Here is a 23,779-nt window from a genome sequence, read left to right on the forward strand (position 1 = left end):
AGCTAATGTATAATGATTGATTCCGATACATTCACTAAATAAAAATGCAGGCGGCGAAATCATCCTGCTTAGAAATCGCTGCAAATTAAATTGAGGCAAGCTATTTGGTTTAATTAAAAAGTGGCTTTATGTAACATATTCAGTTTGTACTTTCAATAATCAGTTCGTACTTTCAAAACCAAAAAAAAATCGGAAACCAAAATTTAAACTGTTTTCATTTCTTTCTTGATTGCACTATTTTTTTCAATCAAAACCTACTCCATAGATAATTAAAAAGTCTCTGTAACATTTAAGGCGTAGCTCTGATATGATCAGGTTCTTACTCATTAGGCTGCACTTAATTACTTTCACCGCATTTTATTTGCTTAGTCAATCTTAGAGAAGAATTTAAATGTTGCAGAATTATTTCATTAAAGACAAAAAACATTTTGTAATTAGAAATTGTAAATTCCAATACATTTTTTGATGAAAAAATTCAATTTATTTATTGCAAAAATGCAAAAGAGATTTAATGTTAGGAAGCCCTGGGTATCTCAAGAGACCTCAAGCTTGTTAATTTAATTGAATACAGGAGGTTAAAAACATTCAAAAAAGTTCGGTTACGAATAAAAAAAAACTAATTTTCAGTTGAAAGCAACTTTGATCTGTTTTTCAAAACTGACAAAACCAATATAATCAAAAAAAATAAAGTTTTGCTCAGGATCAATAAATTAGTCAGCTGCCTTTTGCGCCAAGTTTTTGCCTTTAAAATTTTTTTTATCATGAAAAATGGCCTCTAATCCCGAGAAAATTTATCGTGCTTAAGCATTCTGCTTTATACACGGTTGCTATTCGTATTTTTTTGATCTCAGGTGGTAACTACTCGCGACAGAAACATTCTAATGGTTGAACACACGCTAAATAGAAATTATGTTAAGAAAAGCAAAATCAATCTTGCTTTAAGTTTTGAGGAAAAAGTTTCGACTATTCTATCCCAATTTGCCCATTCAGCTAAAATAGGACGCCTATTTTAGCATAATCCCACCAAAACTAACTTTTTTTTACTACTAGATCAATCTAAACATATTTCTACAACTGATATAATTATTTGAAGTTTATTTGTTTTTTTTTGTGAGATTTAGCATCTAATGAAAGCATTTATTGCATGCTAGTATGAACTTAAAGAAATTTCCCGAACAAAACTATTTCTGCGAAGAAAAGTTTTTGCGCAAATAAAGCACTTAATCAACTAAGCAAAGGCGACTTGATCTTTTCCTAGATTTCTTCTGCAATCCAATAGAGCCAACTTGGCGTTCATAAGCCAGTTGATAATCTAAATGAGACGGAAATATCAAACTAATCGAAACAGAAGCTTGTATTTTCGATTACGTTCTTTACCGTTCCTTGGAAACCTCTCTCATAATATTAATGCATAACTACTTGTTATTATATTAATGATTCCAGTTTGTTATATGATCTTTCCCGATTGAGTTGCTCGTATTATACTTCGACTTTGAAAGTCGAGCAAGTGCAGTTTTGTGACTGAGATTCTGTGTCGAGAAGCAGTTTTGAGTCAAGCAGATAGTCGAAACGTAACCGATTGTGCCCGAAAATTTCAAAACATATCAAGCATAGTCAAAAAATTTTGACTAAATCGAGCATAGTCAAAACGTAGGCCGAGCATGCCTTAAATTTTCAAAATTGTTAGTTTTGTCAATCATAAGAACAAAATTATGTACCAATAATCGAAAATACGGACGGATATCTACTTGAATTGTGTTTACTGATTTACCAGTTTCTTAGTCACGCCGGTTGAAGCGAATTTGAGGTGGATAGAATAACTTTTTTCTGTTTAACGAAAAAAACGAGACGGTCGAAACAAAATTGTTTCTGGTCGAGAACGTTGAAACACATCAATGAGGGCCGAGCAAATAAACTTTCCAAAAGTTTCGGACGAGAGAGTTGAGAAAGCCGAAATATATCGAAGTTTGGTCCAGACCTTCGAAACATATTTGAAGTGGGTCGAAAAAAGTCCAAACATACCGAGTCGAGACGGTCGAATTATATAGATTTTTGGTCGAGAAAGTCGAAACGTACGTCGAGGACTTCGGCCCGGGGTGAATTTTTGAAGCCTCGGTAATTCATAGATGTTCCAAAAAAGCGCGGGTCTAGTAGTTTTCAAAAGGCTGGCCGCTTCATTCTAAATTGAATCCAAAGTCAAAATCTATTGGCTATTGTTATCACATTAGACCTGAGAAGACGTTCGAAAAGTGTTGGCGTCAAATTCTGTCTTTTTTCATGAGTTAAAGCCCTGCAAGGTAGGCGAACGAGTAATATTTTCACACTTATTCGAAAACGAGAACTATATTTTGTCGCGACTTCATTTAATTGCCCTAATAGGACTAAGAAACTGAAAAAGAGTAAGCAACCAGCATAAGCAAAAGTCAAACTACATTTATAAATTGTTCATTTGCTCAAAAATTTCAACAAACCAGTTCTTTCATTTTTAAATTTTGAGTCAGCGGAATTTTAGTTTTTTGTTTATTATTGTTTCCATGCACTTGGGCTAGTTAACACCGCGCAAAAAAAAACAATCAGTAGAAAAAAACAGTAAAAGTAAAAAAAGGTTCTGACCTAGGGGTATTTATTATCACGGGATTGTGTTTGGAAACACACTCACACACTCAACTTATTAGAAAATCAAATAGGACGCCAAAATGTCTGAATTTCGATAATTTTATGGAAAATGTTTTTCATACTGTTCCTATGAATAAAAATACCGTTCGAAAAAAAACTTGATTATAACTTTTTGTACTAGATTGTGTGGCTATAAAGTGTAATTAACCTTGAAGCCACACAATTGAGTACAATTGAATATAATCTAGTTTTTCCTTGAAAAATAAACCAATCGTATTCAATTTAAAACCAATTCTAATTGTTTTTAACCAAAAAATACTCGGTAATGTTGGATTGTAAAATTGCGAAAAACAGTCAAGTTAAATTCCAATTTTATTCACTTGTAATCGAATATAGTTAAAATCTATAGAGCCCGACCTTTGTAGTCATTAATTGTTGGTTATTATTCATAGTTAATCCATTATAATGGCAAAAAATTCACCGTAGAAGCGAAAAAGCTTACGTGACGGAAAAACTTGACTTTCCAGAAAAAAAGGCTCGCCAAAACTTTTTTATATCAGCCAAAGGCTATTGTTGGCCTGAGTTTAAAAAAATTCTACATTAACCAATTTTGTAGAAAAAGGGGGTTCAAAGATAGCCAAATTGGCCAATTTAGGTAAATTACCGCGTGATATACCTCTTGCTATTAACGTGTAAGCTGAGATTTAGTCCGTCTTAGAAGTTGTTCTATTTATTTGATCTAATTAATACTTAGCTATATCATAAATGAGTTACTTTGTACTTGGTAAAGCGTGTGCGAGGATGCTTTTTGAAATTCATATTAGAAAATTTCATCAATTTTTCTAAAACAAACACTACTCCATAGGATTTAAAAGGCATGCTCGCAACATTCAGGACTGCACCCGAAAATAAGTAGTCTTGTTTCGTTTATGGAATCGATACGTAAATTTACGACCTCAATTCTCTCGACACCTCCATTTCCTAAACTTTCCAAAGAAACAATTAGCGTTTGTAACGCATTTATTAATACAAAAAGAATTTAGACTCATATAGACTCATTTAGACTAGAATCATATGGAAAACAGGTAGTCACTTTTATTTCAGAAAACAAAAACTTGAATCGACAATTAGAAAGAAAATTCTGTAACGTCTCCGAAGCTGTGTTAAGTTCATCAATGAAAAACCTAACAATAGCACCTATAGCGTTCGCGTTATCACTTTGGAACTCTTAAACATAAAAACACTACATAAATGACTTGGACTGCTTGATTGCTTTGCGCAGTCGAATATTTAAAACAATAATCATACAAATAAAGTTTCAAATTGAAAAATTGAACGTCATGTTTCAGTTAAAGCTGTACAAGAATGTTTGAAACCCAAATCAGTACAGTCTAATCGACAGATTACTAATATCAAATTTGATATTTAACAGTCAAAACTAAACTGCAACAAAACTGCTCGTATCAAGGCGAAGCCCTGAATGTTCCGACTGCCTTTTAAGGTCTATGAAGCAGAAATATGATGAAAAAATTAAATATAAAAAAATGAAAAAAAAATTGAGATTTTTTGTGAAAATCATCTCCCCACACGCCATATAAAGTACAAAGTGATAAATTTAACTTCTAGTAACAAATCAATTATGGCAATTAAGCTTCTTTCAACCAATTTGAAACGATTTCTAAGACGGATTAAATCTACGCTTACGCGTTAATTGTCCCGAATTGTCCAAAATGCCAATCTTAAACCCCCATAACTTTACGAAAAATGATCACAGGTGAAAAATCTTTTCTAACTAAAGCTTGGGACAACAATACTTTTCGAATTATGTTGAAAAATTCCGTCAAAAATGGCTAGTTAAAAAGTCGAAATTTGTCGGAAGAAAAAAAAACCCACCCCGAGCACAAATATTCCGTTACTTTCCTATCAAAAGTCGGAACAAAAATGAAAGTTCGACTATTTTTATACACAGCAAGCAACAAGCTCGGAAGCCCTGCATACTTCGACTGCCTTTCAAGGTTTATGGAACAGTGTTTGCTTTAACAAAATTGATGGAATTTTCAAAACAAGTCGAAAAAAAATCTAAGAAGTTTTGAAGGGTTTTTAAGATTTTTTTTCTAAAAATCATCCACTGCACGCCATAAAGAGTATAAAGTGACAAATTTCACTCCTACTAACGTAGTATTTATGACAAATAGCCTGCTTCAACCATTTCGGAACGATTTCTAAGACAGATTAAATCTCCGATCGCGCATTAATTTTCCCAAATTGGCCAAATTAGCAGTCTTCAAATTCCAAGCCAATTAACAATCCCCATAATTTTACGAAAAGTGATCACTGGTTAAATATCTTTTTCAATATTAGTTCAAGACAAAAATGCATTTTGTTTGTTGTAAAAAGAATTCTTTCAAATACTGCAAATCATCGCGAACACAACTGTTCCGTCATTTTTTTTCGAAAGTCGTAACAAAAATGATCACAGTTGAAAAATATTGTTAACTTTGAGCTCAAAACCGCAAGAAATTTTGAATGATGTACAATAATTCTGTCAAAATTTGCTTGTTAAATATCGAAATTTGTTTGGACAAAAAAACTACCCCAAACACAAATCTTCTGTCACTGTCTTCGAAAGTGGGAACAGTAAGTTCGAATCATTAGTAGAAACAATTAGCGTTTGTAACGCATTTATTAATACAAAAAGAATTTAGACTCATATAGACTCATATAGACTAGAATCATATGGAAAACAGGTAATCACTTTTATTTCAGAAAACAAAAACTTGAATCGACAATTAGAAAGAAATTTCTGTAACGTCTCCGAAGCTGTGTTAAGTTCATCAATGAAAAACCTAACAATAGCACCTATAGCGTTCGCGTTATCACTTTGGAACTCTTAAACATAAAAACACTTCATAAATTACTTAGACTGCTTGATTGCTTTGCGCAGTCGAATATTTAAAACAATAATCATTCAAATAAAGTTTCAAATTGAAAAATTGAACGTCATGTTTCAGTTAAAGCTGTACAAGAATGTTTGAAACCCAAATCAGTACAGTCTAATCGACAGATTACTAATATCAAATTTGATATTTAACAGTCAAAACTAAACTGCAACAAGACTGCTCGTATCAAGGCGAAGCCCTGAATGTTCCGACTGCCTTTTAAGGTCTATGAAGCAGAAATATGATGAAAAAATTAAATATAAAAAAATGAAAAAAAAAAATTGAGATTTTTTGTGAAAATCATCTCCCCACACGCCATATAAAGTACAAAGTGATAAACTTAGCTTCTAGTAACAAATCAATTATGGCAATTAAGCTTCTTTCAACCAATTTGAAACGATTTCTAAGACGGAATAAATCTACGCTTACGCGTTAATAGCGCGAAATATATCGCGCGTTAATTGTCCCGAATTGTCCAAAATGCCAATCTTTAAACCCCCATAACTTTACGAAAAATGATCACAGGTGAAAAATCTTTTCTAACTAAAGCTTGGGACAACAATACTTTTCGAATTATGTTAAAAAATTCCGTCAAAAATGGCTAGTTAAAAAGTCGAAATTTGTCGGAAAAAAAAACCCACCCCGAGCACAAATATTCCGTTACTTTCCTATCAAAAGTCGGAACAAAAATGAAAGTTCGACTATTTTTTATACACAGCAAGCAACAAGCTCGGAAGCCCTGCATACTTCGACTGCCTTTCAAGGTTTATGGAACAGTGTTTGCTTTAACAAAATTGATGGAATTTTCAAAACAAATCGAAAAAAAATCTAAGAAGTTTTGAAGGGTTTTTAAGATTTTTTTTCTAAAAATCATCCACTGCACGCCATAAAGAGTATAAAGTGACAAATTTCACTCCTACTAACGTAGTATTTATGACAAATAGCCTGCTTCAACCATTTCGGAACGATTTCTAAGACAGATTAAATCTCCGATCGCGCATTAATTTTCCCAAATTGGCCAAATTAGCAGTCTTCAAATTCCAAGCCAATTAACAATCCCCATAATTTTACGAAAAGTGATCACTGGTTAAATATCTTTTTCAATATTAGTTCAAGACAAAAATGCATTTTGTTTGTTGTAAAAAGAATTCTTTCAAATACTGCAAATCATCGCGAACACAACTGTTCCGTCATTTTTTTTCGAAAGTCGTAACAAAAATGATCACAGTTGAAAAATATTGTTAACTTTGAGCTCAAAACCGCAAGAAATTTTGAATGATGTACAATAATTCTGTCAAAATTTGCTTGTTAAATATCGAAATTTGTTTGGACAAAAAAACTACCCCAAACACAAATCTTCTGTCACTGTCTTCGAAAGTGGGAACAATAAGTTCGAATCATTAACTGAATTTTTTAAAATATAAGTCTTAATATTCAATTCTATTTACAGAACTTTCTTCGGCACATCAGCAATAAATTTGTGCCAGTTTATTCAAAATCATTACACTCATCTTGTGTAGTTTTTTGAGGCAATTGATAACAATTTACTCACGGGTGAAAAGGTAAAAAGTTCAATTTTTTTAAGATAATAGGATTGCCTGGCTAAGCTGTTAAACCAAAAAAGAACCATAAAGTTGGTGCAAGTCTGGAGAGGTCTCGGTAAAAACCAAGTGTAAGAGAGGGATCCCAAATCACTCTAATTTTAAGCGAATACGGTAATTATTTATTCAATATCAGCCTGTTGGTCGTTTTAAAACTTTCTCCCAAGAGTAATTAACCTGCATGACTTGCGCATACTTATTCGATACTCTTTAATTGACATCATCAAAGCACTAAATTGAACAATTTTAAGGCACTCTTATTACATTTGAGAACCGGTTATTTTCATGGGACCTCCCTATGATTTTTTTTACCATGACATCATTTTAAAAAATGCAGGACTAAATGTGAGTAATTTGTTGCCAATGAAGCCTAAGTATATGGTTATCGTTTGCCAATTTGCTCTCAATAAATTGAACCATCCAAGCTGTTTGCTGACACTTTCATTACATTTAGGCTCTCAAATCCACCATGCCCATTGTATTTTCTTCATCAGATGATTTAGTCGTCCTCATCTGACCGCTGTATCCAGGGGGAGCTGGCTGTCCGTACCCTACAGCGGTTTGAGGGTAAGCGGCGTTATATGGAAGATATCTGGCCATAGCCCCACCGACACCTCCCTGCCATTGCGCCAGTGCATCTTGCGTCTTCTTGTCTGAATATGTAAAATAACTCAACTTTTATTCAGCCTAATTATAATGATGTATCACTGCTATAACTTAATTTAGGGGGAGTATCGGAAAAATTTAAGCAAGACAGCTCTCGCACCCAGGGGTGTTCAGTTATCGATATAGATTATATTGCAGTTTCAAAATAGATTATCGATATTTTTGAGCTGACAAAATAAATAATCTAAATAATCTTTGGAATATTTCGAACAAAAATAGATTATTGTTGAAAATTTTATTTTTCAAACCAAATCGGATACAACTTTAATATCCCAGAGTTGCTTGTTTACAAAAAGGAACAATTGAGCTTCAAGGTTGACAGGCTCGAGTTTTTTACGGTAGTCGTCAAAAATCATGAACTGGCAGCACTTGATGCACTCGTTAGTTATGCAAACAATCTGAAACGACGTTATTTTGGTTGAATGTGTCACTCCTTTCCGTAAATAGGCCCACATTCATTGGCTACGAATCCCAAGACAATAATCGAGGCAACAAGTCACAATTATTGTTAGTCAACAATAGATTATTGTAATGTTTAGCTCCAAAAAATAGATTATCGATATATATTTATTGACAATAATCTTGTATACAATAATCTTTTGAACACCCCTGCTCGCACCAAGGTGACTGCTTTTTAAAACCCTGGATGTTTCTTCTGAATTTGACTTATTCTTTTTTTGAAGTAAGTTTGAAATGTAATTTAACAAATAGTCTTTTTTCAAATGTTATTAGTTTTTATAAATTGAGTTCAGAGAGAATTTGTTGATATCACTTAATTTGCCACAAATTGGACTGAGTATTTCAGCGCAAACGGTTTTACTAGTACTACATGACTGAAGCAACGCATTAAAATGCGCACATTTTCGCTCAATTTTTTTCCATGTCAACTTTTTTAGACCAAACCGTAGAAGAGTTAAAAAAAGTGTTAGTTGAAAATTATTCGATGTCATCCTTGCAATTGTCTAAGAATGGATTGCAGTATCTAACTTTGCTTCCTGACGCAGCAGAAGACGACAGCTGCAGTAGCGACAATGGCGCCGCAGCACACGCATGGAAGGATGATCACAATCAGGAAGAACCAGAACACATCCCTGCAATAAAAATTCAACCCAGCATTTTGTTTTTCAGGGCAAAACCCCAATTGTTCCATTCAACTGTCTTTAAATGAATCCAATTTTGCTTTTTGACTCAAATTATTCGATACATTGTTTTGATTTTGCTCCCTACCAATCCCATGAAGCTCCATTGGAAGTTTTAACCCCCCCCCCCATCATTAAGGAAAGTAATCACAGGTGAATTATCTGAATAAGTATGTAGTGCAAGTCAATGATATCTTTCAATTGGTTGACAATTGAAAAAATATCAGCCAAAAGCTACAACATAAAAAATATGAAAATGGCACGAATGAAAAACAGCGCCGCGAAGGAAAAAATTATAATGTGAGATCCTTTGCTTTCCAATACATTCTTCGTTGTCGGAATGAAAAAAAAAACACTGCGCTAAAACTATTTAGAATTATAGCTTTTTAACAATTCTTCACCCCAAATTAAATTTTCAGATGATAACCTAGAAAAACTTAAATTAATTGTTTGCGTCAAAAAATTTATCTGGCCGTTTTTCGTTTCTCAATTTTAAATAATCCTTAGATAACTGAAGGCGTTTTTTTAAAAAGTTTTCATGAGTTTTTTATGAGGATTTTTTTTACGATCAAAGAATATTTTGCGTCCATTATCAAATGTCCATAATTAAAAGAGAATGATTCCAAACAAAAGAGGCTCCAGCAAAGCATTGAGTACAAAAACTCCACATCCACTACCCGAGTTGATACGGTCAAAACATTTATCAACCGTATGGCTCAACCAAACTCGACCAGTGTCGGCAGCGGACATTGTTTGGTTCAGAAATTCGATAGTGGGCATATTTTGATTCGAAAAGTCGAGATAGGAAAAACAGTCGGACCAAAGCGTCAATACATAATTTGACCACCTCAACTCGAGCAAGTTAGATTACCGGCCAAAAACGTAATAGAAAATGATTTTATGATTTAGGCTTAATTTGATAGCAAGGAAATGTCTCACTAGTGTTTTTGAACGTTGTTTCGATCGCTTCGGTGGTTTTGAGCGCCGCCAGCAGGTGGAAAAAAATTCAAGCAAAACTGATACGGAAAAAAAAGATCGTAGAGGCCATACTAACATCGAGCAAAACTGGGCGCAGTTGTTGTTGCTGCAGCAAACATGTTCTTTGCTATGAAAGCGACAATCCCAGTCCTTATCGCACCATGATTGTCCATTACGCCTAAATAAAAAACTTTGCAAAAGTTTTCACCTGAAATTTAAAATTAAGAACTGTTTCTTTTGAAGAAAGAATTGGTGTTAATACCCTACACCAGCCCATAAGAAAAGCGCTGAGCAAAAAAATATTCTAGAGATTTTTTTAATCAAAATGAACGGAACTTGGTTGGCTCTGCATATTTAAAAAAATAGGTAGTTAGATGTGGTAAGGTACCATAAAACAAAAAACAGAAAAAAAACGAAAAAAAAACTCTTTTTTACCTCACACTATGTAATAATGTTAGCTAATTGTCGTATTTTACCCTAAGCTCCAAAAAACCAAAATGACAATTACAAAAAAATCAGATTAATTTTCAGCTAAAGACATTCAATTTTTTAAATGATCAATTTTTTTTAAAGTTTTGTTCAAAATGGCTCATTAAATAGGAACTCTGCCAGGAAGTTTTAGATAAAAAATCTTTGAAAACCAGGCCTAGATGCCTGCTAAATACCCTTTCAGCAAATCCAAAAAAAAAATTACGAAGTTTTCTGATAATTGTTTAGTCGCCACAAAGTTATTTTCAGACTCAATTTACCAGTGAGCCTCTTCGACATTTCAATGATTGTGTTTTGATTTTTTTTGCACCTCAAATCAACACGCAACTTATATCAATTATCAATATATCACAAAAATTGAAAGAAGCCCAATCACAACATCTACGAACTGGAAAAATATATTTTTTGAAGAAATATCAAATCAAGTTTTGCATAACAGACAAATAATTTTTTATTTGCAATATAATGAAAAAAATATTGCATAGCAGACATAGCAAACTTTTTTGAAAAAAAAATATATATATATATTACATAACAGACATACATTTTTTCTCACACTACATTGTTTTATCTCACAATTTTCAAAGATATTGTAAAAGTACCCGCTGCCATAGCCCCGACGACCATAGTCTCTGTCCCAGTTGTCAAAGCGCCGACGACCATAGTCTCTGTTCAAGTTGTAGTAGTCCCAAGGACCGTAGTCGCCCTCCCAGTAGTCGTAGTCCCATTCTTCCCGGAAAGGACCACCAGCGCCAACCAAACTGAGATGCACAATCAACGCAAAGGCCACAAAGCTCAAAACTCGCAGAGCTAGGACATGAAAATATCAAATTTAGTTCGAAATTTCAAAAACTGGAGAGAAAGTTTTCAGCTAATTTGTCTTTGAAATTTCAAAAAATGGAGAGAACGTTATCAGCTAATTTGTCTTTGAAAAGCGTGAAAATTTTAATAGAGATTTGGCAAGATCAATGCTAACAGCCAGGGGTGGATTTAGGGGGGGAGCAGACACTTTTTTTTCAGGGATTCGACCTCTTGACGACCCAAAGGGTCCCCTTTTTGTACTATTTTGAAATATTCATTTTTGATGACGGACCCTAAAAGTTTTCTAAAGTCCCTTTCAGCTCCAATATATACTATTTTTGAGAAGGGAGCGCCTGTTTTTGGCCTGTTTTTTTTCAAAATTTTGCACAGAAAAGTTATTCAGAACAGGACTTTTTAGTGCTTTAGGAGAGTTCAAAAAATAAATTTGTTCGACCTAAAAAGTTCGTCAAAACTATCAAAAATTTCTTGAAAATCCACCCCCCTCGAGAAAATCCTAGATCCGCCCCTACTAACAGCTACTAAGCTGTAAAAATGGATAAGATCTTTTAATTTGATTTTTATATTGTTGTATATTAGCTGTTTCGATTTTTTTTAAAAACCCAAAACTTAATAGACGAAGATCGGGATGAAAAAAAAAACCTTTTTTTTCGGGTTTTGATTGCAGTCGGACAATTCTTTGGCCACGTTTTCTCGGCCGAAAAACAAAAAAGGGCTTAAGTGCTATTTTACGACAATAAATTTTTTCAAGCGATTTATAAACAATTATATTGTTTTTTTAGTTTTTTGCTTAATAGCTTTTCTTTGTCAAAATATGATTTTGCCACAATTTTGACATGAAGCCATCAGATTGAATGATTATATTTGTTTTATAAGATTATGTTGCGTTGGAATAGATTTCTTACGTTTGGTCTTCGTGGATTTTCTTTTTTTCAGAAACTGTTCAATTATTCTATAAAAAAATACAAAAAAATTCTTTTTAAATTGTTTCTACCGATAAATCAGCGTGAGCTCTCGATTAAAAATCTATAAAATACTGGCTCATTCATGTGTTTTTTTCAAAAATCCATCTAAAACACGCTGGCAATCGACTCAGAAACACTTGATATTTTAAATGATTTTACACAGGATTTTGACCAAAAAACACGTGAGCAATCGAATGAAAAGTTTTTTATACAAAAAATATAAATCATGCTTTTTTATACGAAGATTCAACAAAAATTACGCTAACAATTGACTGAAGAATCTCAGTTTAAAAAAACGTTTTGAAGTTTTACTCAGAAACTCATGCAATTTAACATGTATACTCATAATAAAATACGTGAACATATGTTCTCGTAAGTACAACTAAACAAAATGTCATAAAATCTATAATAAAAAAAATCAAGCAAAACTAACTAAACAATTCAAGTAAAAACACAAGTAATGCAACATTTTACTCGTGGTTTTGAATGAATAGAATACTTGAGAGCTCAGTGTTCTTCTTGAAAATTTGACTAGCTCTCAAGCTATTTTTTCACGAGACATTTTTTCAAGTGATAATACGCGAAACTTTTTGAGAGTATAGATTTCTTTTTTGGAATACTTTAATTTTGGTCTTTGATCCATATTTGGTGTTTTCAAATTTTTGCTTCCTTACAGAAATTATTTTTTCTTCACCCAAACGTTTCAAACTTCAAAAAAGGAACTAGTTCTTTCATCAGCTGTGGTGTTTTCTCAAGGTCAATTGATGTACAAAATTCAAAATTGTGGACCAATTGTTGTCCCCAAAAATTGGGTGACAAAAGTTTTCCAACAAAAAAGAGTCTAGAGTTTTCAAACATTGATACGAGTAACCTTGTTTTGTTAAAGTACTAATTAAATAGTTTTGAATATTTTGAAACAAAACTAATTATTTTTATTTGCGATTAGTTTATGCAAAATTATGAGCGTCCGCTGGCTGCCAAAAAAGTTGTCAATTTTAAACTTTTCAAAAGCGCGTTTACCAGATTTTTTTTACACCTCTCGAATGCCAAAAAATGTTGCCACTCGACTGGAGTCTAGCTAATTTATTCAAAAAACGCGTTTTTTATTATTTAGTATTTTACATTGTTTTTGGGAGATTTAAACGCCTAAAGAAAGTCACATTGTTTTTTCAACTAATTTTCTGGAAATCTCATGAAAAACTTCACACGAAGGAAAGCTTGAAACCTTTATAACACGCTGAAGGGCATTCTGGAGTATTGTTTTGGATCGGTGCTAGGTAGAAAGTTTTTTCTGAAGATTTTGTTGAGATCGATGTTAATGATAACTTACCTAAAAATTGGTAGTATTTGTAGTTGTTACCAGTGAGAAAAATATGCAAAAAACAAGATATGTAATTAGGGATAAATACTTTTTTTTGTTCACGTGTTCCCATTTTGGTAACTTTACCAAAAAAACACGCGACATATATAGCATCGTAATCATGGTTAAACTCATATGATAATCAAGAGACAGCAATAAATATAGAATTAGTTCTGAACCAATTTATTACGCGTCAACAGATCGGATAAATTTATACATTTATTTTTTTAAAGTTTCATACAAAGAAATTTAACTTTGATGATTTCTCAGATCATCACAAGTAACCAATCCTTTCAACACAAGACTTTTGTTGATATTTGAATGAAAGAATGAATTTGGAAAATCTCCTGCTCTCATAAAAATCTAATTTAAACCCATGTTATACCAGTGATGACAATTGGAAGCGCAAATTCAACTGAGAACAACTTTTGATTGTAAGCACACAAATTGCAGCGTGTTCAAAATCTGAAGTAATTTTGGAGAACGCTAGTAGTTGAAACTTGTCACGGCTCCTTCGTTTAAAAATCGCTGATGATTTTGGCATTGTATTGCTTATTTGTTCCTTTATCAGTTTATAAAACAAATTTAAACTGTTCCCAAAAAAGTTTTATATTCATGCAATCTGGGAAATCAACCAAACTTTTTTCATTAAATGAAAAAATAAACTTTAAACTTATAACATGCTTTTTGGGTATCTTTTTTGGTAATTTTTCTCTCTCTGGGGGGGGGGGGGGGTGTTGGCAGATGGCAGAAGAAGATATGAGTTCAAGATTGCATGATTGATTAATTTTTAAATCCACCTTGCTAATATTTAAAAAGCCAATAACTAAAGAGAACCAAGGCCTATAATTTGCTACAAATCATCAGAAACAGTTGTTAATTTATATTTGTAAATATGAATATTTGGTGTAAACAAAAAATATTTGCCGATATGTTTTTGCATAGTAAAAACTGGCTTTTGGACACAATATTAAAACAGAAACCCTAATCTCTTCTTTGCAAGTTTTAAAAGTGGCATACTATTTGTTTTTGTACATAGAGAAATAGAGTTGTTTTTATTCTATAATTCATTAGGCGTAAATTTACCGTTGTATTTTCGAAATATTGAAATTATGAAAAAAATACCTGCTCTCCAAGACATTTGAATCATTTTGAGAGGAAAATAAATCAATAAAAGGCTTAATCAGAGAAACTAATTTCTGATTAAACTAACTTCCTAGTTTTTAGAAAACTTGTTCGGTTTCTGCCGCACGAATATTTTTCATCAAGTTAAACTAAGTTTTGTTTCTGGACGCAAAATTATGAAAGTGGTTTTCAGCATTTGCCAACAAATTACGGCTTTAATTTGTTCAGTTTTTTAAATGGTATTAAATATTTTTTCACATACAATTGATAATGTATGTTTTTCTTGGTCACAGTTTGATACACCTGCTTGATTTAAATAGACGAAGCTCAACATTCTTTTGTAAAGTACTTTTCAAAGTTTATTCATAAGAACTTGACAACACTGCTAAAATAACTGTTTTGGTATGCATAAAAGTATTTGATAATGTAAAAAAAACAACACAATGAGAGCTCACAATTGATTCATGATTTTTTAAAAGTATTTTGAAGATTCGTTTCGGTTCAATCATATCAGAGGTGGTTTTTAAAAAATGTTCCTACAAATTTTCTAAATTACACTAAATTTTCTAAATTAATATTTTAAATATTTGCGAGATTCTGTTTTTTCTCTGGTCTATATTTCATATAAACTCCAAAAACCAAAACAATCAAAAATAAATAATGCATCCGAATTTTGTTAATTTTTGTAGTTTTTGTGAAAAGTTTATTTAGAATCTTCTGGTTTTAACCGCTAAAGTTGAAAATTGCAGTAAATGGTCCGATTTGATCAGAGAACAACAATGCTTGTATAAGGTCGAAGCTATAAAAATTCTGGCTGCATTTCAAGCTATTCAGGTAACTGATGTTGTTATAGCAAAAAAATAATTAATATACATTTTTTTGAAAATCGGCCCTCCGCTGGCTTTAAATTCTACGGCAATAACTTACAAATGTTCACTCCAAATTTGACCTAAATTACTATTGATGATATAGCCACCTTACCAAAAGCATGTTATTCAAAAATTAGCAAGTTGCACAGCAGCGTAAGTCAAAAATCCATACTTTTGTTAAAATCAAATTTTTAGTTTACTGCTTCTCAAATTCTAGAGCCCAATTTGAACATGATGAAAATCACAGGGCTGTTACATTTAGATTTTAACATGTTTGGCTACTTCAGTTTTTTGAAAATTCACCAGTTGAAACTACAAAGCAAAGGCCCCCAACTTCTGGTCTTGCCATCAAAAGAGTGGTAAGCTACAAAACTTTTTTATCCGAAGACATGTTAAGGCTATTAAATATTGTTCGATGGTTTTCAACACTGATAAAAGCTTTATTGCGTAAATAATAGAAGATTGAGCAGGGGCGGATCTAGGATTTTCTCGAGGGGGGGGGGGCGGATTTTCAAAAAAAAATCGAAAATTTTGACGACCTTTTTTTTTTAGGTCGACCAAATTGATTTTTCGAGCTCTCCCAAAGCACTGTTTTGCCCCTATTTCGGCTAAATTTTGTGCGCCGCAGGCAAATTTTTGAAAAAAAAAACAGTCAAAAAAGCCGTTTTTGGGCACTTTTTGAAAAATTTTGACAAAAAATCGCGTTTTTTTTTTGGCGCGCGCTCCCCCTCAAAGTTAGTATATATTGGCGCCCAAGGCGCCTTTAGAAAAATTTTAGGTTCGGTCGGCCAAAAATGGATTTCTGAAAAAGTGTCAAAGGGGGGACCCTTTGGGTCGGCAGGGGGTCGAATCCCTGAGGGGGGGGGGGCGTCCGCCCCCCCGCCCCTTCCCTAAATCCGCCCCTGAGATTGAGTATATTGAATTTCATCAGAACTCATTTGTTCGAGAGCTGGCTAGCGACTAAAGCCCAATCGTTAGCTGTTACATTTCTTTCGGTCTATATATGGTGCCCGGATAACATTCTGGGCAAGCAGTACTGAAATAATACGATCAACCAAATCGCTGTTAGTCGAACATATGGGTCATTCTACTTGTTGCTAAGACTTTCCTATTCTTACTCAAAATATATTTAATTTTTGATCCACTCGTAAATATCTTCATTATTTCTAATGTACAAATTTGTAGGCACAAAAAATATCATCATTTTAAGATTATTATATATTGACAAAAAATTAAGAACAGTATGATTTTTAACAGGTTGGATTTTATTTTTTCAGCTGAAGTATTATTGACAATGATGAGATTTGTTCAAGTCCAATTAGTTGGTAATGGCCTGAGGGCTAGGAGGAGCTGAGATTTGAGATTTAAAAGGCTCGTATAAGCGAAAGAGAGAGAGAGAGCGCGCTGAGCAAGTTGTGACTGTTGTTTTGATAAAAAGAGAAAGACGACAAGCGAATGAATTTGGTACGTTTTTGCTTCTCTTTTTTAATTTGAGGTTTCATATTAACCAGATTCCAACTGTTTGTTAATTCGCATAATCTTGTTTAATAACTCTTGCTTTTTGCATTTTTGATGATATTTTGGTTAAGTAACATTGGTTAAGTAACTTTATCAATTTCTTTCATATTCGCATTAAAAATTTATGGTAATATAACCAAATGATTGCTTGTTGACGTAATCTGTCTGCATTCATGCTGATATTTTACAAAAATAAGTAACTTTATCAATTTCTTTCATATTCGCATGAAAAATTTATGGTAATATAACCAAATGATTGCTTGTTGACGTAATCTGTCTGCATTCATGCTGATATTTTACAAAAATATGCCAAAGTTGGAAAAAAAAGAGTTTCTGAACTTGATTCAGAACCATAATACCACGGGGAGGCGACTGTTTGACCTAATTTAACCAACGGTGTCTAGTTACACGTCCTTTAGACAACATAGCCTGCTTCATTTCATATTTGATTGAGTTTTGAGCAAACTTTATTTGCCGCGGAAACAAATTTCAAAAAAAAAGAAAAAGTGTTAATTTGAATAATGCCTGCACTGATAAAGATGGATTGAGATCCTTTTAGTATGAAAAAATAGGTGGATTAAATTGAAATTGATTTTGAAATCGTTTTTAAAAAGTGCATTGATCAAACTATAAAATTAAGATCAGTTTTATATCAATATAAAATTCAACTGAAATCGAGTCGAAACCATTTTTGTCATTGCGGGTAACTATGATTAAAAATCGGTTGCTTGCAAATTTTTTCTGTCAAATTGGGTTGGCTTCAAAAAATAACCTATGATGTAACAAATAAGAAAATTTTACGCCCCACTTCCAGATAAATTTTCCACACCAGCGTTTAGTTTTGGTTTAATTTGCTAAATGCTGCGTTCAAAAAGCTCAATTTTGGTTGGCTGAAACTCCTACGTGGAACCAATTTACTTTCCGTCCACCTAAATTGCTTTGGATGGAAAAAGGATGTCAGTTTGGTACCAAAGAGTTATGTGTGAAATAACTTGCATCCGATTGGGTCTGATTTGGGTCCCATCAAACTGCCTTAACACTTTGAATTTTTTATGTGCAGGTTAAATTTTCATTTTACAGGTTGGACATTTGGCAAAAACTAAATAAAAATGCTATGATTGGTAGCTTCTTTCTTCATATACGCCCACAATAATAAAATATCGCGCTGAAAATAATTTTAGTTTAGAACACAGAAGGTCACCATTATTTTGAATGAGGCCAAAAGTTATCATTTTTAATTTCGATCACTCAAATTTGTTCCGAGAAAGAAGAATAGCATATTTTAAAAAATTGCCAACCTTGTTTGAAAAAGATCTACGAATTTTAGAGCCAAATTTATTGAGGACAGATTTTAAAAAAAAAATTGATCTAGATTCAGATTTATATGGCACTTCGAGATGATCCTACATTCAACCCATAGCACTTTTTTCTGCTTTCAAGGCAGCTGATTTTACGAGAAAAAAGACTATCAAAGTTTTTATTTTTGGCAATAACACAATAACACAGGGTGACCGGAAAAAAACTCTAGGCATACAACCAAGGTGCGAATTTAAGGGAGTGGGCAGGTGATGGACGTATGCGCTCGTTTTCCCCTTACCAGTCCCCTCCTCAGGTGTTCGACCCACCCACCATCCAGACAAACCCCTTTTGGTACCATTTTTTCTGAATTCCATCTAATGCTGGCCAGCTCAAAATTCGTTTATTGACGCATTAGGCTCCAATACATGGTAAAATTGGGATGGGAATACTGACCGAAAAAAAAATTGTCAAAAATTCGGCCACTTAAAGTTTCGAATGAAACCCTTGATCCGTTCCTGATACAGTGCAAAACATCTATAAAAATTTTTGAAACTTACGAGATGCGCTCGTGCTTATATCAAAACTCTCGCGTCAAAAATTAGCGTGCGGTAGTTGAGAACCAAAAAGACGTCTCATAATAGTAGCTCGTATCACTGCAAAGCTTTTGGTCTCGAATAGCTTTTGTTAAACTAAAAATTGACAAAACATTAATTTTCGGCTGTTAGCATCAAATTGTAAATTTTAAAAATTGGTGGTGTCCCTGGTGATGGAGGGGCTGAATGTTTGAAATTTACTTTCACTTATTTTCAGCCAATCAGAACTGAGTTTTCAAAAATCTCGAAGAAATTGCAAAGGTCTCAAAGAAGAAGAATAAATACAGGCAATTAATTATAAATTAAGAAGATGAATGAGTTTTCAAGCATTGCGAAAATATATCGAAGCGTAGCATTAGAAAAACCAGAAACCGATTTTTGAAAAAAATATATATTTAAAAAATTATTCTTTATCCGCAGAAATTGTGCCGCTACAGATAATTCTTTGTTAATAAAAACCTCGGATGTGTGCAAAACTTGATTAGCAAATCGGACCGTGTAACGATTCTGATTAGTTGAAAGTTTGCGCTCATGATGCGTTTCCTCCATCATGAGAACACTGCCTTAAAGTTTGAGTCGTGCATGGGATTAATTTGACCACTTAGCTTATTGCCTCAATTCAATTTGGAACACTTTTCAGCCACAACTTTAATTTGGAACAATTTGTAGTGCGGAATAATTAGCCACAAGTATGATATAAAACGATCAGTCTACACTGACTTGTTGCAGGATACCATAAAGGTGTGCACAACCGTCTGGGAGCATGCAGACGCGAAGAAGGTTTCGGTCTGAAATTGGTCTGGGTGAAAAAACCACCCCGAGTTTATTTATTCTTCACTTTCTTAAAAAATCGGAACAATAATCGTTTTGTCATCTTTTTATGAAGGTTTTTCGTTCGTCGCCGTCAATTAGGAGTTAAATTAGGCGAAGCAATCTGAGATAAATGAGTTTTTTTTTCGGAAAAGTTTGAGCAATTGGTTTGCGTTATAGACAAACAAAAATTGAACTTTACTTGCATTGGGCTTATAAACTATAAAACAAATCGAACACGAAAGACTTCAAAAGAAGCTAGATTTAAACCATTATACTAGCTATCATTACAGTTTTGACATTCAACACCTAACGCGCAATTATTGACTTTTTTCAAACAATTCATCAGAAAAAATCATCGTTACCTTATTTATAAATGGTTTTTCCCGCCAGTTCTGAAAACTTATCTGCAAAGATTTAGCCAATCAAGATAAAATATAGATCTACTTAACAATTAGTCCTCCTCTCAAGAAAGGGGAAAAATGTTAAGCTGATTAAGTTGAATTTCCATTACAACGCTCCTGTGCTAATTTACTACTTTTATTTATAGGAGTAGCGATTTTTTAGTAGATACCAGAAGGGGGTAGTAATTTTTAAGTAGATCTTAAAATATAAGTTGGAAAACGTAATATGCCAAGAAAATTAAAACAAATCGAGCAACAATTGAAGATAATTGAACAAACCATTCCCCGGGTCGAGATGTTCGATTTATACTTCGGTTTTCTCGATCAAAAATTGGTATGTTTCGACCGTCTAGACCAAGTTTTGTATGTCTCGACTTCTCGACCAACTTTTCTCGACCTGTAAAATACAAAATTCCTACCTCAAATATGTCTTAACCTGAATCTCTCCATTTTACTTTTTTCTTCAGAAATCTGGACTGAAACTGTTGCTGTAAAAACTGATATTTGAAAATTTTTGGTAAGTTAATTTTTTCTTACCGCAAGAATCCTTAGATTTCCAAAACTCAAAGAGTTCCCCCTAAAAATTCTAGTTTTGCGGCTAGCAAATTTCCTCAATTGATTGTTGCGGGTTGCAACTTTCTGAAGTCTTTTCTTAGCAATTTTTTTTCTCGATTTCTAATTTAAATTTGACTGAATTCTTGAAATTTAAACAAAACAAAATAGGTTGTGCTTGACCTGTGTTTCTCGACCAAAATCGGTTATGTTTTGGCTTTTTGATCGAATTACAATTGCTTCTCGTCCGCGGAATTTCAGTCGCAAAACTGCACTTGCTCGATTTTCAAACTCGAAGCATACGTCGAGCACCTCCACCCGGTTCAGCATCAACTGAAAAAATTTTCGGTCCAAAGCAAACTCATCGAGCCCTGACGAGGACGCTCTACAATAAAAAACCGTCAACTACACGCAAATGACAGAACAATCAGTCGCCACTAGGGACCAGAAATTCAAACTGGGCAAAAAAAACAGCCCAAAAGGGTAAAACAGTCGCGTAAATTAACTGATAACTCAACGGGTAGTAGACATACCATCAGACAGAACACGAGCGCTCTTGCCTCTGCATTCGGGAAGCCAGTTCGTCATTTTATCAAGAATACGCAGCACTTTTTCAATCGCAGCTTCCACGATGCAATAAAAAAAACTTATAAGCAAACCCAAAGGGACCCAAAAGGTAGCCAAATAGAAGGTACGTATGGCATTACTAAAACAATATAAGTGTCACCGAACCAGGGAAAGAAAGTTCAACGCGGTTCCAGAGTAATCCCAACATGGCGGAAAGCGATGTCCTTGACTTGGTACATCTCACAAATCAGCCAGCAGTGGAGAAAAAGAAAACCAGAAGACGAAGAAAAGACTAGAAGAGGGATAATAAAGATAGATTGCTCGCTTGCCGATTATGTAATAGATTTCAGTTGGCACAAGCGGATAGCACACAGTATAAAGACTTGTGAGACAAAAGACGTATTAAGTTTGAGAAAAAGAAGTCGAGAAGTTGCAGAAAACAATGAGTTTTTCTGCAACTTCCCGAAGGTCAACAAAGCGAGGTCGCATAAGCCGCATGATGAATGATTCCAACAAAATAACAGCGAGTGTCCTTTCGGACCCGACTTAAAGAAAGAAAATCGTTCAAGCTAGAAATAACAGCGCGGGCAAGAGAAACAGTAAACCTCAATCCAGGGCCGTGCGTGAGGGTAAAAACAGAACGATAAAGGAAAACTAAGAAAACGGAGGAATAGGCGACAATTGAAACGAAATGAGCAAAACAATACAAAAGCAGAAGAGAGTACAGTTTTATCATTATTGGAGAACCTCAAAAAGATTTCCAAGAAAGAAAAACAGAGCTCGACAAAGAAATCAGAGAAATCTCAATGATACCCGAAAAACGAACAAGACAAAAAAAGAGTAATTTGAAAGGGTGAAGAACACAATTAAACAGCCACAATTCATTCCGAAAACTCTGGAATCATCCCTAAGAAAAGAAATCAAATATAATTCAAACAGCGAGCTATAGATGTCCAAATATGAACAAATATATAGTATCGGTGAATCAACCGGTCGGCAAACATGACTCGACAGCCTTTGGGGGAATAAAAAAAGGATATATGAACAACTTATGGCAAGAATTTCAAATTGTGACATCCTGATAAAAGGAGGCGAACAAACTTCAAGTTTTGGAATTGAGGCGCACGGAAGTAATGAATATGTGTTTCAAACGACTTTCGCACTCCCACGAACAAGCAATGTACCGACCGTCTATTCAGTTTTCAACTTCAATTGGATAACTTTTCCTCCAGTTCAATATTAGAGGAACTTGGTTCAATCAATCAGTAAAAAGCTACCAATTATTTGAACTCATTGTGAACATAAAACAATGACACAGACACGCTAAAAAAGTATCAAATCCGAGAATGAGTGGAGCATATCAGATCACAAAACAGTGAAAATAAAAATTAAAACAAGCATCCGATACTAATCATAATAAAAATTGTAGTTCCTGCGAATCGCAGAGGAGCTATCAGTAGGCCTTAACAGTCCTGTCGAGGATAGTCCAAGTGTATTATCTCCCCACATTCCAGACAGTGTTGTTTTGCTGAGCGAAGCTGTTTTTTGCGACTCAAGGCCGTTTTTTTGCGTCCAGAACTTTTACGTGGTACCACTATTGCAGCCAAATTTGGTCAGGTTGTGGTAGACCTGAAGCTAGAGTTCCAGTGAGAGCTTGTCCTCACACACTATCATTGCCATGGCATGGGATCGAACACACGATCTGACGATTTCAAAGTGAACGCCTTACCACTGTGCTAAGTGCCTCATTAATACTCTAGAAAAACAGAAAAACCCAAGCCTTAAGGTAACAGAAAAAGAACACGTTTTTTATCTTAAGAAAAGATTTGCGGAACTTACTGACAACTAACACAAAAACAGCCAAATTCACACGAGCAGTCGAAATAATATGCGAAGCAACTGATAACAGTCGAAAACTAGGGGCAGGCGCCACGCAAAGTCAGGGTTCTTGGATGTTTATTGTTTGCACATAATAAGTGACTGTGATATAATTAGTGTTGAAAAAAAAGGTTTTAACTAATTGTCTCACAGCGGGGTTCGAACACCAGACATATCGGTCCTGAGTCTAACGCTCTAACTAACTGCGCAACGTTGCTTTTTGTTTAGGCGGAAGCGAAAATATTGTTTAATAAACGATTTCAGTCATATGTTTAGTAAAACTGAGAAGATTATATGACATTTTTTGATTTATTTTCACTTTCCAGTCCATTGACTGGAACACACTGAAACATCAACTTTATTTTAACATGTTAAGCATTTCAGTACGCTTAATTTTTCACAACACATTTTAACCGGAATGATAGTAAGGCTAAGACCTGGAAACGAACCTTCAACCAACGGAGACCAAACAGTGGACAGAACCGCTAGACCACAAACGACGAAATTGATGTTGAATTTCGACGTTATCAGTGAAATTGAACGACAAATGTGATGTCTTATCAGTGTCATTGGGCGTATGTATGTAAGCATG

At 33.9% G+C, this 23,779-nt stretch overlaps 1 protein-coding gene across 1 annotated transcript; it reads right to left on the reverse strand.

Moving 5' to 3' along the window:
- Positions 1 to 7,426: 7,426 nt before the first annotated feature.
- On the reverse strand, positions 7,427 to 14,971 carry LOC134843676 (uncharacterized). The gene is made up of 5 exons (XM_063859887.1): positions 14,698 to 14,971; positions 11,031 to 11,238; positions 10,016 to 10,117; positions 8,810 to 8,913; positions 7,427 to 7,809 (listed from the first exon to the last, which is right to left on the reverse strand). Exons 1-5 carry the CDS (start codon positions 14,720 to 14,722, stop codon positions 7,607 to 7,609), a joined length of 642 nt encoding a protein of 213 aa, XP_063715957.1. The 5' UTR covers positions 14,723 to 14,971; the 3' UTR covers positions 7,427 to 7,606.
- Positions 14,972 to 23,779: the final 8,808 nt, after the last annotated feature.

This window comes from Symsagittifera roscoffensis, chromosome 4 (assembly GCF_963678635.1).
Source record: "Symsagittifera roscoffensis chromosome 4, txSymRosc1.1, whole genome shotgun sequence".
Taxonomy (NCBI): Eukaryota; Metazoa; Xenacoelomorpha; order Acoela; family Convolutidae; genus Symsagittifera; species Symsagittifera roscoffensis.

Excerpts from the sequence above, each read along its gene's own strand:
- LOC134843676 (XM_063859887.1), bottom strand. The coding sequence starts at position 14,722 with ATGATTCAAATGTCTTGGAGAGCAG. Across the intron at positions 10,118-11,030 it reads CGTCGGGGCTATGGCAGCGG|GCGTAATGGACAATCATGGT; the intron begins GTACTTTTACAA and ends TTTTTTATTTAG. Across the intron at positions 7,810-8,809 it reads CTGCTGCGTCAGGAAGCAAA|ACAAGAAGACGCAAGATGCA; the intron begins GTTAGATACTGC and ends TTACATATTCAG.